The sequence below is a fragment of the Pan troglodytes genome, chromosome 23 (genome assembly GCF_028858775.2).
Source record: "Pan troglodytes isolate AG18354 chromosome 23, NHGRI_mPanTro3-v2.0_pri, whole genome shotgun sequence".
Classification (NCBI taxonomy): Eukaryota; Metazoa; Chordata; class Mammalia; order Primates; family Hominidae; genus Pan; species Pan troglodytes.
This window is the reverse complement of record NC_086016.1, coordinates 48,286,784-48,308,250: the sequence shown is the minus strand read 5'-3', so window position 1 is coordinate 48,308,250 and position 21,467 is coordinate 48,286,784. Positions and strand designations below refer to the sequence as shown.

Sequence of the window (21,467 nt, the reverse complement as noted above, 5' to 3'; positions counted from 1 at the left end):
TAGGGTAATAAATACTGAGCTACCAATATACGCAGACGATCTGGTAAAGGATTCTTAAAGAAAAACTTTAGGCCCAGGAGTGGTGGCTCACGCCTGTAATCCAAACACTTTGGGAAGCCAAGGCAGGAGATCACTTGAGGCCAGGAGTTCGAGACCAGCCTGGCTAATATAGTGAGACCATCCTCTCTACAAAAAACACAAAAATGTGGGCCAGGCGCAGTGGCTCGTGCCTGTAATCCTAGCACTTTGGGAGGCCGAGGCAGGCGGATCATGAGGTCAAGAGATCGAGACCATCCTGGCCAACATGGTGAAACCCCGTCACTACTAAAAATACAAAAATTAGCCGGGCGTGGTGGCAGGTGCCTGTAGTCCCAGCTACTTGGGAGGCTGAGGCAGGAGAATCACTTGAACCCGGGAGGCAGAGGTTGCAGTGAGCCAAGATTGCGCCACTGCACTCCAACCTGGCAATAGAGTGAGACTCCATCTCAAAAAAAAAAAAACCCCACAAAAATTAGCTGGGTGTGGTGGCATGTGCCTGTAGTCCCAGCTACTCAGGAGGCTGAGGTGGGAGGATTGCTTGAGCTCAGGAGGTCATCACCTCAGTCTATAAAGATAAGGACACAAACCTCTCTTAATCACAGAATGGCAGAGTCAGAATTCCAGATCAGATCAATCTGATTAGAGAGTTCACACTTATCATTTTTTTTTTTTTTTTTTTTTTTTTTGAGACGGAGTGCAGTGATGCAATCTCGGCTCACGGTAACCTCTGCCTCCCGCGTTCAAGCGATTCTCGTGGCCCAGTCTCCCGAGTAGCTGGGACTACAGGCACCCGCCACCATGCCCGGCTAGTTTTTGTGTTTTTAGTAGAGACAGGGTTTCACCACGTTGGCCAGGCTGGTCTCAAACTCCAGGGCTCAAGCGATCCACCCATCTTGGCCTGCCAAAGTGCTGGGATCACAGGCGTGAGCCCCTGCGCCCGGCCCACTTTTTACATTTTGTGAACACAATCCACACCATGCTGCCCTGAACGACCCCGAGACGCCACATGGCCAATGCACCTTGAAGAGGATTTCGCTCTGAAGAGCAGAAAGGCGAAGGCTTTCCCTTACCACTAGATGGCAGCTGTGGCTTGGCAAGGTTGAAATGTGGCTTGACCTCAAACAGGTGTGGGAGCATGGATTTAAACAGGCACCCAGGAGTTATGGGGGCCATATGCCCTAAATTATCTGGAATAGTCCTATTTTAAAACTGGTGTCTCATGACATGGACATAAGGGTGATTCCAGTGTCCTTCCATGTTCTCAGGCATGGGGTATCATACACGCTTTCTGGCCATGTGTACCCCGTAGACTGAAGCCACCCATCTGAGTGTGCCCTCCTCATGGGACAGAGGCACTGAGGGCAGGTACAGCAACTCAGTCCACAGCCTGGTCCACCGCACACAGCACGCCCTCCGGGACGTCCTGCCAAGCCTAAGTGGTTCTGTAGAAACAGTCTCCAAGGCCTGAGCAGCACTCCAGGCCTCACCTGGCCAGATGTGGGTCCAAGCATGATGCCGGCTGCCTCACCTTTGCCCGCTGCTGGGGATGTGCACGCACTGGATGCCCCGCTCCAAACAGGCCCCGAGGAGGACTTCCTTGCGAGATTGCTGGTAGAGCCGGGTGCTTTCAACAGGGTCTTCTTCAGCCCCAACTGGGGCAAAATGTGAAAAAACAGAATCAGCAAAGATCTCATTATTTACCTATTACTTGTGTCTGCAAAAGTAAGGGGTTTTTGGCTGGGCACGGTGGCTCACGCCTGTAATCCCAGCACTTTGGGAGGCTGAGGCCGGAGGATCACAAGGTCAGGAGTTGAGACCAGCCTGGCCAATATGGTGAAACCCTGTCTCTACTAAAAATATAAAAACTAGCTGGGCATGGTGGCAGGCACCTGTAGTCCCAGCTACTCGGGAGGCTGAGGTAGGAGAATTGCTTGAACCCAGGAGGTGAAGGTTATAGTGAGCTGAGCTCGTGCCATTGCACTACAGCCTGGGCGACAGAGTGAGACTCCGTCTCAACAACAACAACAACAAAAAAAGTTGGTGTTTTTACTATTTTAAAATAATCTAATGATTATCATCTTGAATTTAAAGAAGAAAAAAGTCAAGCAGCACTTCTCAAAGTGTAGTCTTCAAACCCCTGCATGAGGACCACATTAGGGAGCTAGCAGAAATGCAGATTTGGGGCCCCAACCCAGACCCCATGAGTCAGCAGCTGCAGGGCCCAGCTTTGGGCAGTTCTAACAAGAACTGCCAGTACACACAGCTTGGTTTACCGCCAATGCCAGAAAATAAGTGGCAAAGATGTGGCTGGTAGTCTCCATGCCTGTGAGGAACCGCAATTTTCTTTCTTTCTTTTCCTTTTTTTTTTTAGACAGGGTCTCACTCTGTTGCCCAGGCTGGAATGGAATGCAGTGGCATGATCACAGCTCACTGCAGCCTTGACCTCCTGGGCTCAAGCAATGCTCCCACCTCAACCTCCCAAATAGCTGGGACCACAGGCATGCACCACCATGCCTGGCTGATTTTTATTTTTTAATGGAGATGGGGGCCTCACTATGTTGCCCAGGCTGGTCTCAAACTCCTGGGCTCAAGTGATCCTCCCGCCTCAGCCTCCCAAAGTGCTGAGATTACATGTGTGAGCCACTGCACCCAGCTGCTGTTTTCAAAACATCAACATCTCATGTCATCTGTTCAAGAACTCTACATGAGGGAAACGGAATATCCCCACCTACAAACTGGGGCTCCGAGACGCTGACTTTTCCCAACCCACACAGCTCCCAGGGCAGAGGCTAGCCATCAGTGCACACTGCGAAGCCAGTATTCTTTGCACGTATTTTGCAGGCTGCCTCTTGTGGGTGTATTTTCAACTTTTCCACCTCTTTTTCTTTCTTTTTTTTTTTTTTTTGAGACAGGGTCTTGTTCTGTCACCCAACCTGGAGTGCAGTGGCGTGATTATGACTCACTGCAGCCTCGACCTCCTGGGCTCAAGCAATCATCCCACCTCAGCCTCCCGAGTAGCTGGGACTGCCGTTGCTCACCACCATGCCCAGCTAATTTTTGTATTTTTTGTAGAGATGGGTTTCATCATGTTGCTCAGGTTGGTCTTGAACTCCTGGGCTCAAGTGATCCTCCCACCTTGGCCTCCCAAAATGCTGGGATTTTAATCCAAAGCACTTGTACACACAGCTGCCACCTCATTCCCAGCAACCACAAGTTTGGGCCCCAGCAGCCAACTCACCTTGTTTGGAACAGGGATCGCCCGCTTGCCCTGGCCCAAGTGGCTTCCGGCGGCCGGCACATTGACAGCACCCGGGGCAGGTTTGTCAGGGAGAACATCCCGGTGGGATTCCTTCTCAGCTGGGATTTTTGTCCTGGAAGGACTAGCTGGAATCTCTTTCTTGGGCTGAAAATTTTAATTTGAACTGTGAGAACTGTCTAGCGCTTAACAATGTACAGAGATACTCAGGCTTCCATTCAGAGCGAGCCCAGGCCCCATCTTCCCCGGTGCTACACATGCTCCTCCATTCATCAGCTAGATTGAAGGGAACAGGGCAAGCAGTTCACATCCTCCACCAAATCACTATGGACAAAAGTGATGATGGATTTCGCTTCCTCATTAAAAACAGCATCAAATGATACCTACACAGATCATTAATAGGAGAGAGGTTCTCTAAAGCCATTCCCCAGTCAGGATCCTTATTTAAGAATGATAATGAGAAAGCTGGTCTAGTTACACAAATTTTAAAATGCTGTACAGAAAGGACTCATCCATTAAATGATCATCTCTACCAGAGAAGCTGCTCAATTGCAATAAATCTTCTTGGTCTAGTACTGAAAGCCATTTTCTTTGGCCAGCAGAGTCAAAACATAAGTTCTTGACATATTTAGGGACAAGGGCATTCATGGAACTAATTTATACTTACATAAATAGCCCCCTTATAACAGGAGAGTTAATAAGGTAACAGCAATAGAAGCTCAGAGTGATAAAGACGCTGCAGTAACTTTTTCCCTTTATAGCATTTCTAAAAACTGAGATACTTCTCATAACATAAAATTCACTATTTTAAACAGTATACTTCAGTGGTTTTTAGTAGATCTGTTATGTTGTACAACCAGCGCAAGCTAATCTTAAAATATAGTGGTGTCCCAAAAAAGAACCTGTACTCGGCCGGGCGCAGTGGCTCATGCCTGTAATCCCAGCACTTTGTGAGGCCGAGGCGGGCAGATCACCTGAGGTCAGGAGTTTGAGACCAGCCTGACTAATATGATGAAACGCTGTCTCTACTATAAATACAAAAATTAGCCGGGCGTGGTGGCGGGCACCTGTAATCCCAGCTACTCGGGAGGCTAACACAGGAGGACTGCTTGAACCCGAGAGGCAGAGGATGCAGTGAGTCGAGATTGCACCATTGCACTCCTGCCTTGGCAACAAGAGCAAAACTCTGTCTCAGAAAACAAAACAAAACAAAACAAAACAACCTGTACCCATTAGTGGTTCTCCCCATTCCCTCATCCTCCCCAGCCCCACCTAGGGAAGCACTCAACCACGCCTCTGTCATTGGCCTGTCATAGTCATTTCATATAAATGGAAGCATACGACATGGGACCTTTTGTTATGGCCTCTCTCACTGAGCAAAATGTTTTCAAGGGTCGTCTGTGTTAAGCATGTATCAGTACTGTTTCTCTCTTTTTTTTTATTTGAGACGGAGTCTCGCTCTGTCTCCCAGGCTGAAGTGCAGTGGCGCCATCTTGGCTGACTGCAACCTCCACCTCCTGGGTTCAGGCGATTCTCCTGCCTCAGCCTCCCAAGTAGCTGGGATTACAGGTGTGCACCACCATACTCGGCTAATTTTTGTATTTTTTTGTAGAGACGGGGTTTCACCATGTTGGCCGGGCTGGGCTCAAACTCCTGACCTCAGGTGATTCGCCCACCTTGGCTTCCCAAAGTGCTGTGATCACAGGTGTGAGCTACCACGCCCAGCAGTGTTTCTTTTTATTGCCAAAAATAAACCATTGTTTGGATAGACTGCATTTTCATTACCCACTCATCATTTGCTGGATGCCTGGGTTGGTCCTACTTTTTTGGCTGTTATGAATAATGCTGCTTTGAACATCTGCATGTGGATTTTTCTGTGGATATGGTTTCAATTCTCTCAGGTCTGTGTACTAAGGAGTGGAATTGCTGGGTCCCATGGGACCCTCTACATTTAGTTTTTTGAGGAGCTGCCAAACTGTTTCCACAACAGCTGCCCCATTTCACGGTCCCACCAGAAGTGCGTGAGCTTCCAGCTTCTCCACATCCTCAGCCTTCTCCTCATCCTCCACAACATCCTCATCCTCAAAATAACACCTGTTATTTTCTTTTTCTTCTTCCTTTAGGCATCCTAGCAGTTGTCTGGCAAGCACACTTGTAAGGAGGTGTTACACTCAAGTGGTCCACCCATTGCTAACGACTCCTCACAGGAGTGAGCATGTGCCATGAGCCACTCTAGAAGTGACTTCTCCCAGAGAAACATGCAGGACATGGTGGGGCTCCCACGTGTGCATGAGTGCATCTCAGCTGTGTGGACAGTGCCCTGTCCACTGGGAACAAGCTCTCTGGACCCCAGCTCACCACCCAGGACCAGGAGATCAAAAGAGATACTTCGATGGGTCTGGAGCAGCCCAAATCACACCAGCTCTCTCCCCGAGTCCACGCGTGCTACATGCACAATCCCTGTCCCGAGTCCACGTGTGCTCCACACAGCAAGACCCATCCTACTCATTCTAGAAACATCACGGTAGGAATCTACATCCCAGACGGGCTCCAAATAAAGGAGTTTGCAGGACCAAGGGACAGGCCCCAGCTGTTGGGGGTGGCAGTGCTGGGCATACCTCCTTGTCAAGGGCAGTGTGTGGCGTGGCGGCTGCACCTCGACTGCCTTCCATCCTTGGCTCTCACCACAGGGAGTCACGTGGCTCAGGAGATGGGCTTGGTGGGGGTAAAGGAATTTCTGGGCCCTTGCTGAGCATTCTGCATTTGGCTGCACCTCCTATCAGCCCCACCCAGGGTCATTCCTCTGTACGTGCTGCCCAGGGGAGGGGGCAGAGCTGGGAATGGGCTGCAAGTGGGCCCCGGGGCTCCCACCCGCCCCATCTTCCTCTCTGCGGCCTCTCCCGAGCAAAAGCCAGATCGGGCAGCCCTGGCAGCAAGTCCTGTGCTCACACCCACCTTTCCCCCAGACCTCCAGGACCCTCAGTGTCCCAGAGTAGGCAGACTGCACCCAAAGGCACCCCTGTCAACTGCCACCTCCCAGGAAAGCTCACCTCACTCATTGCCCAGGAGGAATGCAGTGTAAACTGAGGCACGGTCAAGGAGGCTGACTAGCAGCTATTGCAGGGGAGGGGAGTTTTTGGAAGAGGTTGCTTGTTAAAGCAAATGAAATCCCTACTGTGTGGTATATCCAGCATTGTAACAAAACAAAAGGAACAACTTCAGACAGAATTTAGGAGGAAGTATTAGGTCAACCCAACTTATCCAAGCCACCCCCACATCAGCTCCCTATTGGCAACTGCTTTTCCTGGACTCCGCATTCCTGTGTTTTGTAGGCCTCAGAGCCTCGCCACCTCCAGGGCTTTCCCCATGTGGCTTCTGTGAGAGGGCTGAGGGGCAAGGAGTGGGGGCTCCCCAGGCCGGTGCTCTGCTGTGGCATTTACCTTCTCCGCAGCCCCAGGGATGCTTCTTCCTCTAACAGAGGCCGCTCGAGGCAGCAGCAATTTGGTCCCGGGCTTCCTCTGAGTCGCTGCCTGACTTGGAGCATGAGCAGTGCATGATTCCCTGGGCAAAGCATGAGCAGAGCGCGGAGGCCCCGGCGCCCGGGCGAGGCTGGCCTGGGTACCAGAGCTGGGCAGGGCCGGGGAGGAGGCCAAGAGCCGAGGCTCACCCACAGGGGGCCCCAGCAAGGGGCTGTCTGACAGGTAGTATGTCTCCCTTTTAAGAGACGTGGGGCTTTTCTTCATTTCCTTTTCTTTCTCAAAGAGGTTTATTTTTAATTTTGACTCCTGTATGAATCTTTCCACGCCCTGGCTCCGAGGGTCTTCAGGCTTGGCAGCTTGGGCTGCCTGGTTCCGGCTGCTGCTCTCAATGTGTAAAGCCAGTAAGTGAGCTTCTTTGTACACCTCCACGAACTTCTCCCCGGCCAGAGGGCTCCAGGCAAAGGGACTCTCAGATGCGGGCAACGGAGGCTGTTCGGGAACCGCATTATTTAATTCCAAGCTGGCAGCAATACATCTTTCTTTATGTCCAACGGGTCCGAAGAAGACTTCATCATCTTCATTTGCACTATTTGTTTAAAAAAAGAATGATTAATAACTCATAACACTGGCATTTAAAGGAAAGACTTTACTGAATGTGGTTATGCCCACGGCAAGGGAAGAAAACTCATTTGTTTACCTTGAAGAAGACAATGAAAGATCGAAGTCAAATTTTTCATCGGCCAAAAGAAGAATGTCTAGAGGGAAAAAATCCACTGTTATTTTAGTGCCACAGCAGATAAAGAGAAAAATATTACCAGGCTCTATAGCTTGGAATTAAATAAAGGTACTGTGAAATTTCACTCCCCAAAGTGTATCCTGTCATGATGCTAATTTAGTTTTTCATAGGGGGCTCTAAGTTATATTTTTTCCTTTTTAAAAAAATTTTTAAATTTTTTCTGGTGACGAAGTCTCGCTATGTTGACCAGGCTGGTATCGAACTCCTGGCCTCAAGTGATCCTCCTGGCGTGGCCTCCCAAAGTGTTGGAGTTACAGGCGTGAGCCACCATGCCTGGCCAGTTTTTTTTTTTTTTAATTGCATCAGCTGGCTGGGGGCGGTGGCTTATGCCTGTAACTCCAGCACTTTGGGACATCTAGGCGGGCAGATCACGAGGTCAAGAGATCAAGACCAGCCTAGCCAACATGGTGAAACCCCGTCTCTACTAAAAATACAAAAATTGGCTAGGCATGGTAGCGCACACCTGTAGTCCCAGCTACTCGGAGGCTGAGGCAGGAGAATCGCTTGAACCCAGGAGGCGGAAGTTGCAGTAAGCCAAGATGGCACCACTGCACTCCAGCCTGGGTGACAGAAAGACACTCTGTCTCAAAAAAAAAAAAAAGAAATTACATCAGCCATTCTATGTTCACTAAGCCACCCAAAAGCTTAGGTCCTTACTTTTAAGATATAATCTAAAATGCATTCACTGACTCATTCAACTAGCTTTTCAAGAAGAGATAAGTCATTTTCCAGGTATAGAACATTTTCAAAAGACCACCTTCCTCAGCTCCCCTAGAATTAAATTCCCCTCTTACAAGCTACAAAACATCTATTCATAGTTCAACAATGAATTTAATATTACTCAAATGCACGGAGTAGGGACTCAATAAGAATTTGTTGACCACCATTGCTTCTTGGAATCCTTCCTGAACCCTCAGATGAAATTACTCTGTACCCCACCCCATCCATAATTCTATCACAGCTGGCATGGCCCTGTCTGTCCAGGTCCCTCTAAAACAGATCACAAGTTCCAGGTTAGTGGGTCCCTCTGGAGGGGCACCTGCTACCTCCCCCAGCTCCCCGCAAGGCTCCCGCAGTGCCTGGACCTCACTTCTACCACTGCACTAGCCTCTGTGAGTGCCTCTTGACCCTTCTATGGCCCCAACTAGACTATATAAGCTCCTCCAAGATAACAGTGTCTAACACTAACCCAAATTCCCAAATGTCCAGCTAAGGGCCTGGACACTTAGCAAATATTTATCAAAATGCACTGAAATACAGTATTTACTCAATACTGTAAAGCTTATAAAGCTCTCCCATAAATGTTTTTATCTTAATAAACAATGAAGGCCGGGCAAGGTGGCTCACACCTGTAATCCCAGCACTTTGGGAGGCTGAGGCAGGCAGATGATTTGTGGTCAGGAGTTCCAGATCAGCCTGGCCAACATGGCAAAATCCCATCTCTACCAAAAGTAAAGAATAAAAAAATTAGCTGAGCGTGGTGGTGTGCACCTGTAATCCCAGCTACTGGGGAGGCTGAGGCAGGAGAATTGCTTGAACCTCGGAGGTAGATGTTGCAGTGAGCCAAGATCGCACCATTGCACTCCAGCCTGGGTGACACAGCAAGACTGTGTCTCAAAAAACAAAACAAAACAGGCTGGGCGCAGTGGCTCACGCCTGTAATCCCAGCACTTTGGGAGGCCGAGGCGGGCGGATCACGAGGTCAGGAGATCGAGACCATCCTGGCTAACATGGTGAAACCCTGTCTCTACAAAAAATGCAAAAAATTAGCCGGGCGTGGTGGCAGGTGCCTGTAGTCCCAGCTACTCGGGAGGCTGAGGCAGGAGAATGGCGTGAACCCGGGAGGCGGAGCTTGCAGTGAGCAGAGATCGCGCCACTGCACTCCAGCCTGGGCGACTGAGTGAGACTGTGTCTCAAAAAAATAAAAAAATAAATAAAAATAACAACACAGCATGCTTCTCAAAAATCATAAAATTTGAAAATATACTAATATCCTAATTTGGTCCTAATTAATCAATTACTCTTAATTACCTAATCAAGGAGAAGTCAGAACAAATGCACAAAAGAAAGAAAAGAGAAATAACCACACAGAGAGGGAATGAAAAGATCCATAAGCACATCTGTCAACTTCATGCACATAAACCTAAGAACTTGGCTGAAAGAGATAATTTTCTAGGAAAATATAATTTTATTTATTCTTTTTTTTTTGAGATGGAGTCTCACTCTGTTGCCCAGGCTGGAGTGCAGTGGGGTGATCTTGACTCACTGCAACCTCCGCCTCCCAGGTTCAAGAGATTCTTCTGCCTCAGCCTCCTGAGTAGCTGGGATTATAGGAGCGCGCCACCACACCGGGCTAATTTTCATATTTTTAGTAGAGATGGGGTTTCACCATGTTGGCCAGGCTGGTCTCAAATTCCTGACCTTGTGTTCCACCTGCCTCAGCCTCCCAAAGTGCTGGGATTACAGGCGTGAGCCACTGCACTTGGTATATTCTTTTTATTTTTTTGAGATGGAGTCTCACTCTGTCACTCAGGCTGGAGTGCAGTGGTGTGATCTTGGCTCACTACAACCTCTGCCTCCCAGGTTCAAGCGATTTTCCTGCCTCAGCCTCCCGAGTAGCTGGGACTACAGGCACGTGCTACCATACCCAGCTAATTTTTTGTATTTTTAGTAGAGACGGGGTTTCACAATGTTAGCCAGGATGGTCTCGATCTCCTGATCTCGTGATCCCTCCATCTCGGCCTTCCAAAGTGCTGGGATTACAGGCATGAGCCACCACATCCAGTCTATTTTTTATTTAAATTGTCTAAATGTACTTATTTATAAAACTGACTCCAGAAGACAGGGAAAATCTTAATACTTCAATAATCATAAAATAACTGGTAAAATTTATTAAAGAGCTATCCTCTCCAAAAAAGCGTCCCAACTAGATTCATAGGATAATTGTATCAAAACATTAAAGAACAAATAATTCCAATACTATTTACATCACTCCAGAGGATTAACAAGTATGTTACCAAAAAACCTAGAAACTGATCAATAAAGAAAGTAAAGACCAGCCTTACTTACATCAGCATAATAATCCTTTTTCTTTTTTTGAGACAGGGTCTCGCTCTGTCACCCGGGCTGGAGTACAGTGGTGCAATCATAGCTCACTGCAGCCTCGAACTCCTGGACTCGAGGGATCCTCCTGTCTCGGCTTCCCGAGTAGCTGGGACTACAGGCACGCACCACCATGCCTGGCTAATATTTGTATTTTTTGTAGAGATGGATGGGGTCTCCTCATGTTGCCCAGGCTGGTCTCAAACTGCTGGGAACAAGCATTCCTCCTACCTTGGCCTCCCAAAGTGCTGGGATTACAGGTATGAGCTACCACACCTGGCCTAACATCAAACTCTTTAACAAGAATACCAGCAAAAAGAATCCTGCAAACATTAAAGTGGTAATAACATAACACAACCAAGCTCCCTGCATTTCATGACTGTGAGATGGTTTCATAGCATACAATCTACTCATATAATCATTTTATTACTAGAGCTAAAGAGAAAACCATGATCGTCTGCTCATATGTTGAACGGGCATATGATAAAATACAACATACATTCTTGATTTTAGAGGCTCTTAATAAAAAGTAATAGATATATAAGGAAATCCCCGTCTCAACCCAAAGCCAGCATTAGGTTCAGTGGGATAACGTCAGAAGTATTCCTTCTAAAGACAGGAACAAATTGATCTTACCAGTTAGGATAGGCTAACATGCTGAAGTAACAACCCTTAAAACAACAAAGGTAGGCCAGGTATGGTGGCCTGTGCCTGTAATCCCAGCACTTTGGGAGGCCAAGGAGGATCACTTGAGGCCCAGGGGTTCAAGGCCAGCCCTCGCAACATAGCGAGACCCCGTCTCTACGAAAAGAAAAAAAAAATGAGCGGGGTATGGTGCCATACACCTGTAGTCCCAGCTACTCAGGATGCTGAGCCCAGGAGCTTGCGGCTGCAGTGAGCTATGATCAAGCCACTGCACTCCATCCTGGGTAATAGAGCGAGAGACACTGTCTCAAAACAAACCAAAAACCACAAAGGTATATTTCTCACTCAAACTATATGTCTGCAGAGGGGTAGGCTGGGGCCCTGCTCCCTGGCCTCCTCACTCCAGGACCCCAACTGATGGAGCCTCCACCATCAGGAACACTGCTGGTCTCCATGGCAGGAAGGAAAAGAACCAATTCCACACTGGTTCTTGAAGATTTCCACCCAGAAATGACACACATGACAACATTCCCATTTCACTGGCCAAGTGAGTCACCAGAGCCAACTGAATTTCAAGTGAACAGGGAGTACAATTCTATTACATGCCCAGAAGACAAACACATAGAAATGCTCATGAATAGCACACCTACGACTACCATTTACTTGGAAATTAACCCATAACCCAGTATTGGACTTAATGAAAAACCACAGAAGCAATTCCATTAAAGCCAGGCACGTGGCAATGACATCTCCAAGCACAATTCTTAACACTGTTCTGGACACATAAAGCAACACAGTCAGGCAAAGGAAGGAATGTGGAGGTAACATGATCACACTGCACAGATGCCATGATTATAGACACGAGAAACAAATCAAGAAGATCAACTGGAAACTACTATAAGTAGTAAAAGGATAAAAGAACATGGCTAAGGACAAAATCATTACAGAGCAATCAACAGCTTTCATATCTACAAAGAACAGTGAGAAGATAACATGGAAGAAAATACTTCGTTTCTAGCAGCAACGAAAGATGCAAAATAACGATAAACAAACCTAACAAGAAATATGCAAAATGGATATAAAGAAGACTTGGCATATCATAAAAGTAACATATCAAATAAAGAGGGAAAGTAGACCGGGCAGGGTGGCTCACATCTGTAATCCCAGCACTTTGGGAGGCCGAGGAGGGTGGATCACAAGGTCAGGAGATCGAGACCATCCTGGCTAACACGGTGAAACCCCATCTCTACTAAAAAATACAAAAAATTAGCCGGGTGTGGTGGCGGGTGCCTGTAGTCCCAGCTACTTGGGAGGCTGACGCAGGAGAATGGCGTGAACCTGGGAGGCGGAGCTTGTAGTGAGCCAAGATCGCGCCACTGCACTCCAGCCTGGGTGACAGAGCAAGACTCCATCTCAAAGAAAAAAAAAAAAAAAGAGGGAAAGTGAAAAAATGGTATTAAAATAAACTACATAATCATCTGGAAAAATGCCAGCTAAGTTTGGTCCATGCCTCACACCACATCAGGCCTAATTCCAAACAAATCAAGGACTTAATGGAAAAAAACCAAAGCCCTAAACAAACAAGAATCAGCTATGAGGAAACTTTTGTAACTTGGGAGTGTGGACTTCTAACTATGACACTAAACTGGAAGCTACCAAAGATTGATCGGCTGGGCCCAGTGGCTCACATCTGTAATCCCAGCACTTTGGGAGGTTGAGGTGGGAGGAACGCTTGAGCCTAGGAGTTTGAGACCAGCCTAGGCAACATAGGGAGACCTTGTCTGTACAAAAAATACAAAAATTAGCTGGGCGTGGTAGTCTCAGCTACCAGGGATGCTTAGGAAGGAGGATCGCATGAGCCTGGGAGGTCAAAGCTGCAGTGAGCCACAATCTCGCCACTACACTCAGGCCCAGGCAACAGAACAAGAACGTGTCTCAGAAAATAAATAAATAAAAAATAAAAGATTGACCTTCAAACATTAAAATTTGTAACATCTCTGTGTGGCAAAAATCACAATAAGTTAAACAAGAAAAGGGGAAAAGAATATTTGCAACTCAGTTCATAAAGGGCTAATTCATGAAGCATATCTATAAAGTAATAAAAAATTAATAATCTAATAAAGATAGAAAAAGGATACAAACATAAAGTTCACAGAAAATAAAACAAAACATTCTTTTTTATTTTTATTTATTTACTTTTTTTGAGACGGAGTTTCACTCTTGTTGCTCAGGCTGGAGTGCAATGGCGCGATCTCGGCTCACCGCAACCTCTGCCTCCCGGATTCAAGCGATTCTCCTGCCTCAGCCTCCCAAGTAGCTGGGATCACAGGTATGAACCAGCATGTCTGGCTAATGTTGTATTTTTAGTAGAGACGGGGTTTCTGCATGTTGGTCAGGCTGGTCTCGAACTCCCGATCTCAGGTGATCCGCCCACCCTGGCCTCCCAAAGTGTTGGGATGACAGGCGTGAGCCACCGCACCTGGCCGAAACATTCTTAAATAGATGGCAAGAAGTTCAGCCTCACTCAAAAATAAGAGTAATGAGGCTGGGCGCTGTGGCTCCCACCTATAATCCCAGCACTTTGGGAGGTCGAGGCGGGTGGATCACCTGAGGTCAGGAGTTCGAGACCAGCCTGGCCAACATGGTGAAACCTCATCTTTACTAAAAATACAAAAAATTAGCCAGGCGTTGGTGGCAGGTGCCTGTAATCCCAGCTACTTGGGAGGCGGAGGCAGGAGAATTGCTGGAACCTGAGAGGGGGAGTTTGCAGTGAGCCGAGATCGCACCATTGCACTCCAGCCTAGGGGACAAAAGGGAAACTCTGTCTCAAAAAAAAAAAAAAAAAAAAAGTAATTAAAAATAAACTTACTCTGAGAATGCAGTTTTCACCTATATGACTGGCAAAACTCAAAGATGTATGAACTATAGGCAAGGTTGTGGGGAAAGAGACAATTTCTACACTGCTGGGGAAGGTGTAAATTATCACAGCTCTCTAGAGGGCCTGGCAGTACCTATCGAAGTAAGAAACACACACCCTCTTCGACCCAGCAAGTCTACTTCTGCAAGTGTATCCTACAGACACTCACAGGTGTGGAAAGCAATGTGTTGTGCAGTTATGCGGTGTCCACAGTTATTTACTGCAGCATCATTGGTAACAGCAAGACTCTAGGCACAAACTAAACATTCACCCACAGCAGATGAGATGAATGACATATCCCCAAGGTGGAACCCTATATAGGTACAAAAACTAGTAACGCTCTTCATGCGTTGATACACAATATTCATCAAGATAAATTAAGCCTGAAAAACAAGATACAGGACAGGGCTCTCCATGCTATATGGAAAGGGGGATGCAACACTCTATGCGTGTTGGCTTGCACCTGCACAAATTATGTCTGGAAGGATACCCAAGAGACTGATGACATCGATGGCCCTTGGAAGGGCAAGTAGGTGACTTAGAGATATAGAGAGGGAGACATTTCACTTTTTACACCTCTAAATTAGGAAGTCAATTTCAGAAACTTCTAATGGTCTGGCGTGGAAAAAGAATCCAGGACCAGAACTCAGGGAAGCAGTCTTCTGCTCTAGGCTCTGTGACTGGCTCCGAGGGGTCCCGGGCTGGCTGACTTGCTCATCCTGCAAACACATGAGACCACAACAGACCACATCCTTCGCTAGGTGCCAGGCAGGCTTGGGGTACATGCAGCCCGCCCTGGAGGGTGCCTCAGGCAGTGCGGTGAGAGACATGTAGAGGTGGGAACACCTCTGAGAAAATATCAAAGCGTGTGTGAGAGGAACGGGTCAGAAGTCAGAGTGGCTGGAAGAGGTGAAAACACAAGTTGGGTCAGATCACAGAGGGTTTGCAAGCCATGGCAAGGAGCTCTTATTTTCTCCAAAGTGGGATAGGAAACTATTACCGGGCTTTAAGAAAAGAACTTTAGGCCTGGCGTGGTAGCTCATGCCTGTAATCCCAGCACAGTGGTAGGCTGAGGCAGGCGGATCACTTGAGGTCAAGTTCGAGACCATCCTGACCAACGTGGTGAAACTCCGTCTCTACTGAAAATACAACACTTAGTTGGGCATGGTGGCTCATGCCTTTAATCCCAGCTACTCAGGAGGCTGAGGCAGGGGAATCACTTGAACCCAGGAGACGGAGGTTGCAGTGAGCCAAGATGTCGCCACTGCACTCCAGCCTGGAGACAGAACGAGACTCCATCTCAAAAAGAAAAAAAAGGCTGAGCACAGTGGCTCATGCCTGTAATCCCAGCACTTCCGGAGGCCCAGGCGGGCGGATCACGAGGTCAGGAGATTGAGACCATCCTGGCTAACACAGTGAAACCCCATCTCTACTAAAAAAAAAAAAAAAATTAGCCGGGCGTGGTGGCGGGCGCCTGTAGTCCCAGATACTCAGGAGGCTGAGGCAGGAGAATTGCTTGAACCCAAGAGGCAGAGGTTGCAGTAAGCCGAGATCACGCCACTGCACTCCCGCCTGGCCAACAGTGAGACTCTGTCTCAAAAAAAAAAAAAAAGAAAAAAGAAAAAAAGAAAAGAAAAGAGCTTTATAATCTAACTTGTGTTTTTAAAAGGTGACGTTACTGTGTAGAAAGTGTATCCGAAAGGAAGCAGGTAATATCCCCTGACATTACAAATGCACATATTAGCCAACGGGAAGTAGAAGCAGGTGAGACAGCGTGGCTGAGACCCAGACAGCAGCATGTGGATGGAGATGGAGAGTCTGTAGACGGATTCAGGATATCTTCTGAAGGTGGAGAAGACGTTAGTTGGTGATGGCATGAATGTAGGAGGTTCTCAGCTTGCACAGCTGGGTGAAATGGAGAAATAAAATGGGTGATGAGAAAGACAAAAAGAACAGGGTGTGCAGATGCAGAGGGGGTATGACAAGTTTGAGATGAGACGTGCATGTGAAGACGCCAAATAGGCAGGTGAATATACAAGCCCAGAGCTCGGAGGAGAGGCTGCGCTCAAGACAAAACGTGGGTGCCGCAGAGAGCAGATACGCTGCACAGCTATTGGAATGCTGACTGCCCTGAGGGCGAAAGCACAAAGCGGTCCCAGAGCAGGTCTTGGGGAAATCAGCCTCAGAAGACAGCAGAGGGGGAGCCCCCCACAGAGAAAAGATACACCAGCCAGAGAGGCAGGAGGAAAAAACCAAGAGCGTCTTGGACTCCAAGCAAGGGAAGTTTCCAGAAGGACGAATGTTACTGAAAAGCTGACTGGCGATAGAAAAGTGAAAAGAGATTCAGCAATGTGGAAGTCGTCAACGACTGATGAAAGCAGCTTGAATGGAGTGGTAAGGACAGAAGCCGGAATGGGAGGGATTGAGAGGCGGAAAAAAATGGCATAACAAGTGAGAAAGCTCTCAAAGTTTGGCTTGGAAGGAGAAACACAGCAATGGAGAGGCAACGGAGGAGACGTGGCGACAAGTGAGACAAGGGAACATTATCTGTATGTGGATGCGCATGATCCAGTAGTGGACAGGGGAAAAGTAAGGAAATGAAGCCAGGTCAACGGAAGTGGGGAAGGCCTCAAGAAGGAGCAGGGGGTGCAGTATGCACGTGGAAAGGACATATTTGAAAGGAAGGACATGACAGGAAGGAGGAGAGGGGTGCAGAGGCAAGCGCCTTGCTAGATATGAAGATGCAACATTGATTTGTAAAGTCTCCAGGACATTTCCTGCAAAATGGAGGCATTGAGGATGCTTGGGGCCGGGCGTAGTGGTTCACACCTGTAATCCCAGTACTTTGGGAGGCCTAGGCAGGTGGATCACCTGAGGTCAGGAGTTTGAGACCAGCCTGGCGAACATGGTAAAACCCCATCTCTACTAAAAATACAAAAATCAGCCAGGTGTGGTGGCGGGTGCCCGTAATCCCAGCTGCTCGGGAGGCTGAGGCAGGAGAATCACTTGAACCCGAAAGGCAGAGGTTGCAGTGAGCCAAGATCATGCCATTGCACTCCAGCCTGGGAGACAGAGTGAGACTTGGTCTCAAAAAGAAAGGATCCTTGGGTAGTGTGAGAAACGAAGGATAAAGGGATGTCAAAATGCTTTGTGAGGCTGGGTGAGGTGGCTCACACCTATAATCCTAGCACTTTGGGAGGCCGAGGCAGGCAGATTGCCTGAGCTCAGGAGTTCGAGACCAGCCTGGGCAACGTGGCAAAACCTCGTCTCTGTTAAAAATACAAAAATTAGCCAGGTGTGGCAGCGGGTGCCTGTAATCCCAGTTACTAGGGAGGCTGAGGCAGGAGAATCCCTTCAACTCAGGAGAGAGAGGTTGCAGTGAGTACAGATCACGCCTTTGCACTCCAGCCTGGGTGAGAGAGCGAGACTCCGTCAATAAATAAATAAATAAATAAATAAATAAAAACGCTTTGAGAGAAAAAGAGGGTGTGGCCTGTAACTCATTCTGTGAAGCTGTACCCTCACCTTGATACCCAAACCGGACAAAGACACAAGAAGAAAGGGATTTGGGGCCAGGCTTACTCATTAACATGGTCTCAAAGATCCTAAATAAGTCTTAGCAAACAGAAACCAGCGACAAACAAAAAAGGAAACATCGAATTCAATACAATAAATATTTGAGAGCCCACAAAGTGTTAGGTGCTGTTCAGGGCATGGGAGCACTGCGGTAAATAAAACGGATGAGAATCCTGGCTGTGATGAAGCTTAAAATGGGGAGGAGGTGAAAGAAAACCAGAAAACGAAGGCAGATGTCATGTGTTTCACAGGTGCAGAGTACAAGTCGAGCACTTGAGAAAGAATTTCTCAGGGAAACATTAAATCACCCTCCACTCTACCGAACATCCTGAACAACAACAGCGCCGCAGCAGCAAGGACTTGCCTTCCTTCTTAGGGTCATCCATGTTCACGTCCCCTGCCCGGCAGGCTGAAGGCTCATCGCGGCCGCCGCCTCCTTCCATGGAGAGAGCTGTCAGAAGTCACTGCAGGGTGGAACGGGGCCAGAAAGTGAGTACGTGTCAGGGCCCAGGGCTCCGGCTTCCTTTAGCCCTCGGCTCACAGAGGCAGAGAGAGCTGAAGGCCGCGGCCAGGTCTGGGAGAGGCGGCGCGGGGGCCGCTCTGAAATGATCGCATCCCAGGGGACCCCAGGGGCCGAGTGCCGCCAGGCCGGGAGTCAGCCCGAACGCTATCAGACGAGATAACGGAATTCTCGGCTTCTGGGCCAGAGTGTTGGGGGCTCTGTTTGCCTGGGGGGCAGCCCTGGACCTCCCGGCATCCCCGACCACGGCGCGAGGGGCCTCAGTGACCCCTGCTCGAGCCCAGGCCCGGCTCCTGGCGGGGCGCGGCCCCTCCCCGTCCCGAAAACGGCGGGCACCGCGCCGCACCTGGCCCACCGGGCAAGCCTCGCCCCCGACCCTGACCCCACCTTACCCAAAGCGGCAGACGATGCAGGACGCGCCTCCGGCACGGATTTAAACGCGGCGCCGGGAGACGCGGGTTGCCGATTGGTCGGTTTGAAAAGGGCTCCGAGAGGCGGCGGGCTGGGTGCGTCCTGGGTATTGTAGTCAGGACGCCGGTAAGAAGCGTCCAGTGCGCATGCGCACTGCTTCAGCGCAGCGAGTGGCTCCGCACAGCGCCAGGGCTCACCCACCCGGAAGTCTGCCCGGCCTGGCCGCCAAGGGTCACCTAGGTATCCGCGTCAAGCCGGAACCATGTATAGCAGCTCCTTGTGTGTAGGGAGAAAGTTAAAACTGCCATCTAAGGGTGTCGATGGGAAGACTAAAAGTAGGCTCCCCCACCTGCTGTGAAGCAGCGCGCGCGAGCTGTTACTAACAGTAGTGAAAAGCCGGGATCCCTGCCCCGAGGCACGCACTGGGGCGCCGGCTGACCCAGAGACCTGAGGGAGACTCACTGCCGGAGCTGCACAGCCTGTGGGGCTGGAGGGGAACCGTCGCCCTTGGCGGGCTTCCCCAACCGCCAAGGCCTGAGGACCGCCGAGGGCGTGGCGGGAGCCTGTCCTGGGTTTTACAGGCCGCCTGGGGAGCTGCGTTGGAGGAGAGAGCCAGGGGCTGGGGCCCGGTGATGGAGCCTGCCTTGGGGAGTGCATGTATTGGAGAGAGGTGGGAAGCAGATAGGATAACCCTGACCTGAGCCATGGAGACGCAAGGACAGGACTGGTAGACGGGTCAGTGGGCAGCAACTTAAGACTGACCTCGCTTGAGCCTTTGCCTGCGAACGAGGTATAATACCCACCTCGGGGGCTTGAGGATCAAATGAGGGGCTCCACCCACGGCAAAGTGTCACTAAGCGGGATGGAGGAGGATGCAGGAAGAGGAGTCTGGGAGGACCCGCTCTGGAAAGGATGGAACTCGAGAGCACCATTTTCAGGGACGAAGATAAGCTGTTTATTTGGGGCAGGCTGTGGGGAGAGCTGTCCAGCAAACAGCCACCCGGGGCCCAGGGCAGAGGCCTTCCAGGCTGGCTCGGGCACTTCTGGGTCCCATGTCCCTGGTTTTGCATCATCCACACCAATCACTCCATGTTGCTATGTTCCTTCACCAGGAGACTGGGGGCTCAAAAAGGGCAGGGCAGCCCTCACTCACCAGTCTCCCCAGCCTCACCCAGCTCAGCACAGGGCACCAGGCAGGGGCTGAGAGTGCTGGGGTAGGTGGGTGTGGTCAAACAGCTTGGAAAGAGTTTGGCCTGCTCATTGCATTCCCCTCAGCTCATCCTGGGGATGTCTGCTCATGGGAGAATGGCAGAGGGATCCCCAACAGTCATTCCTGATACTCCTCTCCCTGTATCATGTCAGCACATAGTAGGTGTGGCCTATGTATGGCAGATTCATTTCTGCCCCCAATAGGATTTGCTGTAGTTTGGATGTGTGTCCCCTCAAAATCTCATGTTGAAATGTGATCCCAATGTTGGAAGTGGGGCCTGGTGGGAAGTAATTGGGTCGTGAGGGCAGATCCCTTATGAATGGTTCAGCACCATCCCCTTGGTGATGAGTTCTTGCTTAGTTCACACAAGATCTGGTTATTTAAGAGTCTAAGACCTCCCCTTCTCTCTTACTCCTGCTCTCACTATGTGATATACTGGCTCCCCATCACCTTATGTCATGATCTTAAGCTTCCTGAGGTTGCACCAGAAGCAGATGCCAGCACCATACTTCCTGAAAAGCCTGCAGAACTGTGAGCCAATTAAACCTCTTTATAAATTACCTAGCGTCAGGTACTTCTTCATAGCAATGCAAGAAGGCCTAATACAGAGTTTGACTTCATTTATTTATGCCTTCATTCACCAACTTTCACTGACAGCTACTCAGTGCAGGCCATGTGCCAGGTGATGCTGGGGACAGATGCTGTCCCTGACCTGGAGAGGTCATGGCAGGGGTGCAATAGCAAGGGCAAGTGCCAAGGGCTGAGAGGCACAGAGGCAGCACCCTCACCAGCCTGCAGTGGGGGTTGGGGGGTAGAAGGCTTCCTGGAGGAGGGACCAGGGTTCCCAATTGCACAGCCAAGTCATGTCTTCTTGCTTGGAACCAGGAGAGGGGAAGGAGGCTCCCCTTAGGATGTGTCCCTAGTTCTTGGGTAGAGAAGGCGCCTCTCTGTAAATACTACTATAATTACCCCTTTTCTTTCTTTTTTTTTTTTTTTTGAGACGGAGTCTTGCTCTGTCACCCAGGCTGGAGTGCAGTGGCGCGATCTCGGCTCACTGCAAGCTCTGCCTCCCGGGTTCACGCCATTCTCCTGCCTCAGCCTCCCGAGTAGCTGGGACTACAGGCGCCCACCACCATGCCCGGCTAATTTTTTGTATTTTTAGTAGAGATGGGGTTTCACCGTGTTAGCCAGGATGGTCTTGATCTCCTGGCCTCGTGATCTACCTGCCTCGGCCTCCCAAAGTGCTGGGATTACAGGTGTGAGCCACTGCGCCTGGCCTCCCATTTTCTTGACTAGATGCCCCACCTACTTTTTTTTTTTTTTCCCTTGAGATGGGAGTCTCACTCTGTTGCCCAGACTGCAGTGCAATGGCACGATCTTGGCTCACTGCAATCACTGCCTCCCAGGTTCAAGTGATTCTCCTGCCTCAGCCTCCCGAGTAGCTGGGATTACAGACGTGTGCCACCATGCTCAGCTAATTTTTGTATTTTTAGTAGAGACAGGGTTTCACCATGTT

General features: G+C 49.4%; 1 protein-coding gene across 1 annotated transcript in view; it reads right to left on the bottom strand.

The window, feature by feature from the left end:
• Window positions 1–19,270, bottom strand: part of GTSE1 (G2 and S-phase expressed 1) — a 34,751-nt gene extending 15,481 nt beyond the window's left edge. Inside the window, exons 1-6 of the mRNA XM_009438623.5 lie at window positions 18,723–19,270; window positions 18,175–18,274; window positions 7,472–7,529; window positions 6,736–7,360; window positions 3,278–3,442; window positions 1,568–1,691 (exon numbers count right to left, since the gene is read on the bottom strand). Coding sequence (XP_009436898.1) covers window positions 1,568–1,691; window positions 3,278–3,442; window positions 6,736–7,360; window positions 7,472–7,529; window positions 18,175–18,253 — 1,051 coding nt within the window. The 5' untranslated portion in view covers window positions 18,254–18,274; window positions 18,723–19,270. The remainder of the gene's footprint in view (window positions 1–1,567; window positions 1,692–3,277; window positions 3,443–6,735; window positions 7,361–7,471; window positions 7,530–18,174; window positions 18,275–18,722) is intronic.
• Window positions 19,271–21,467: the final 2,197 nt, after the last annotated feature.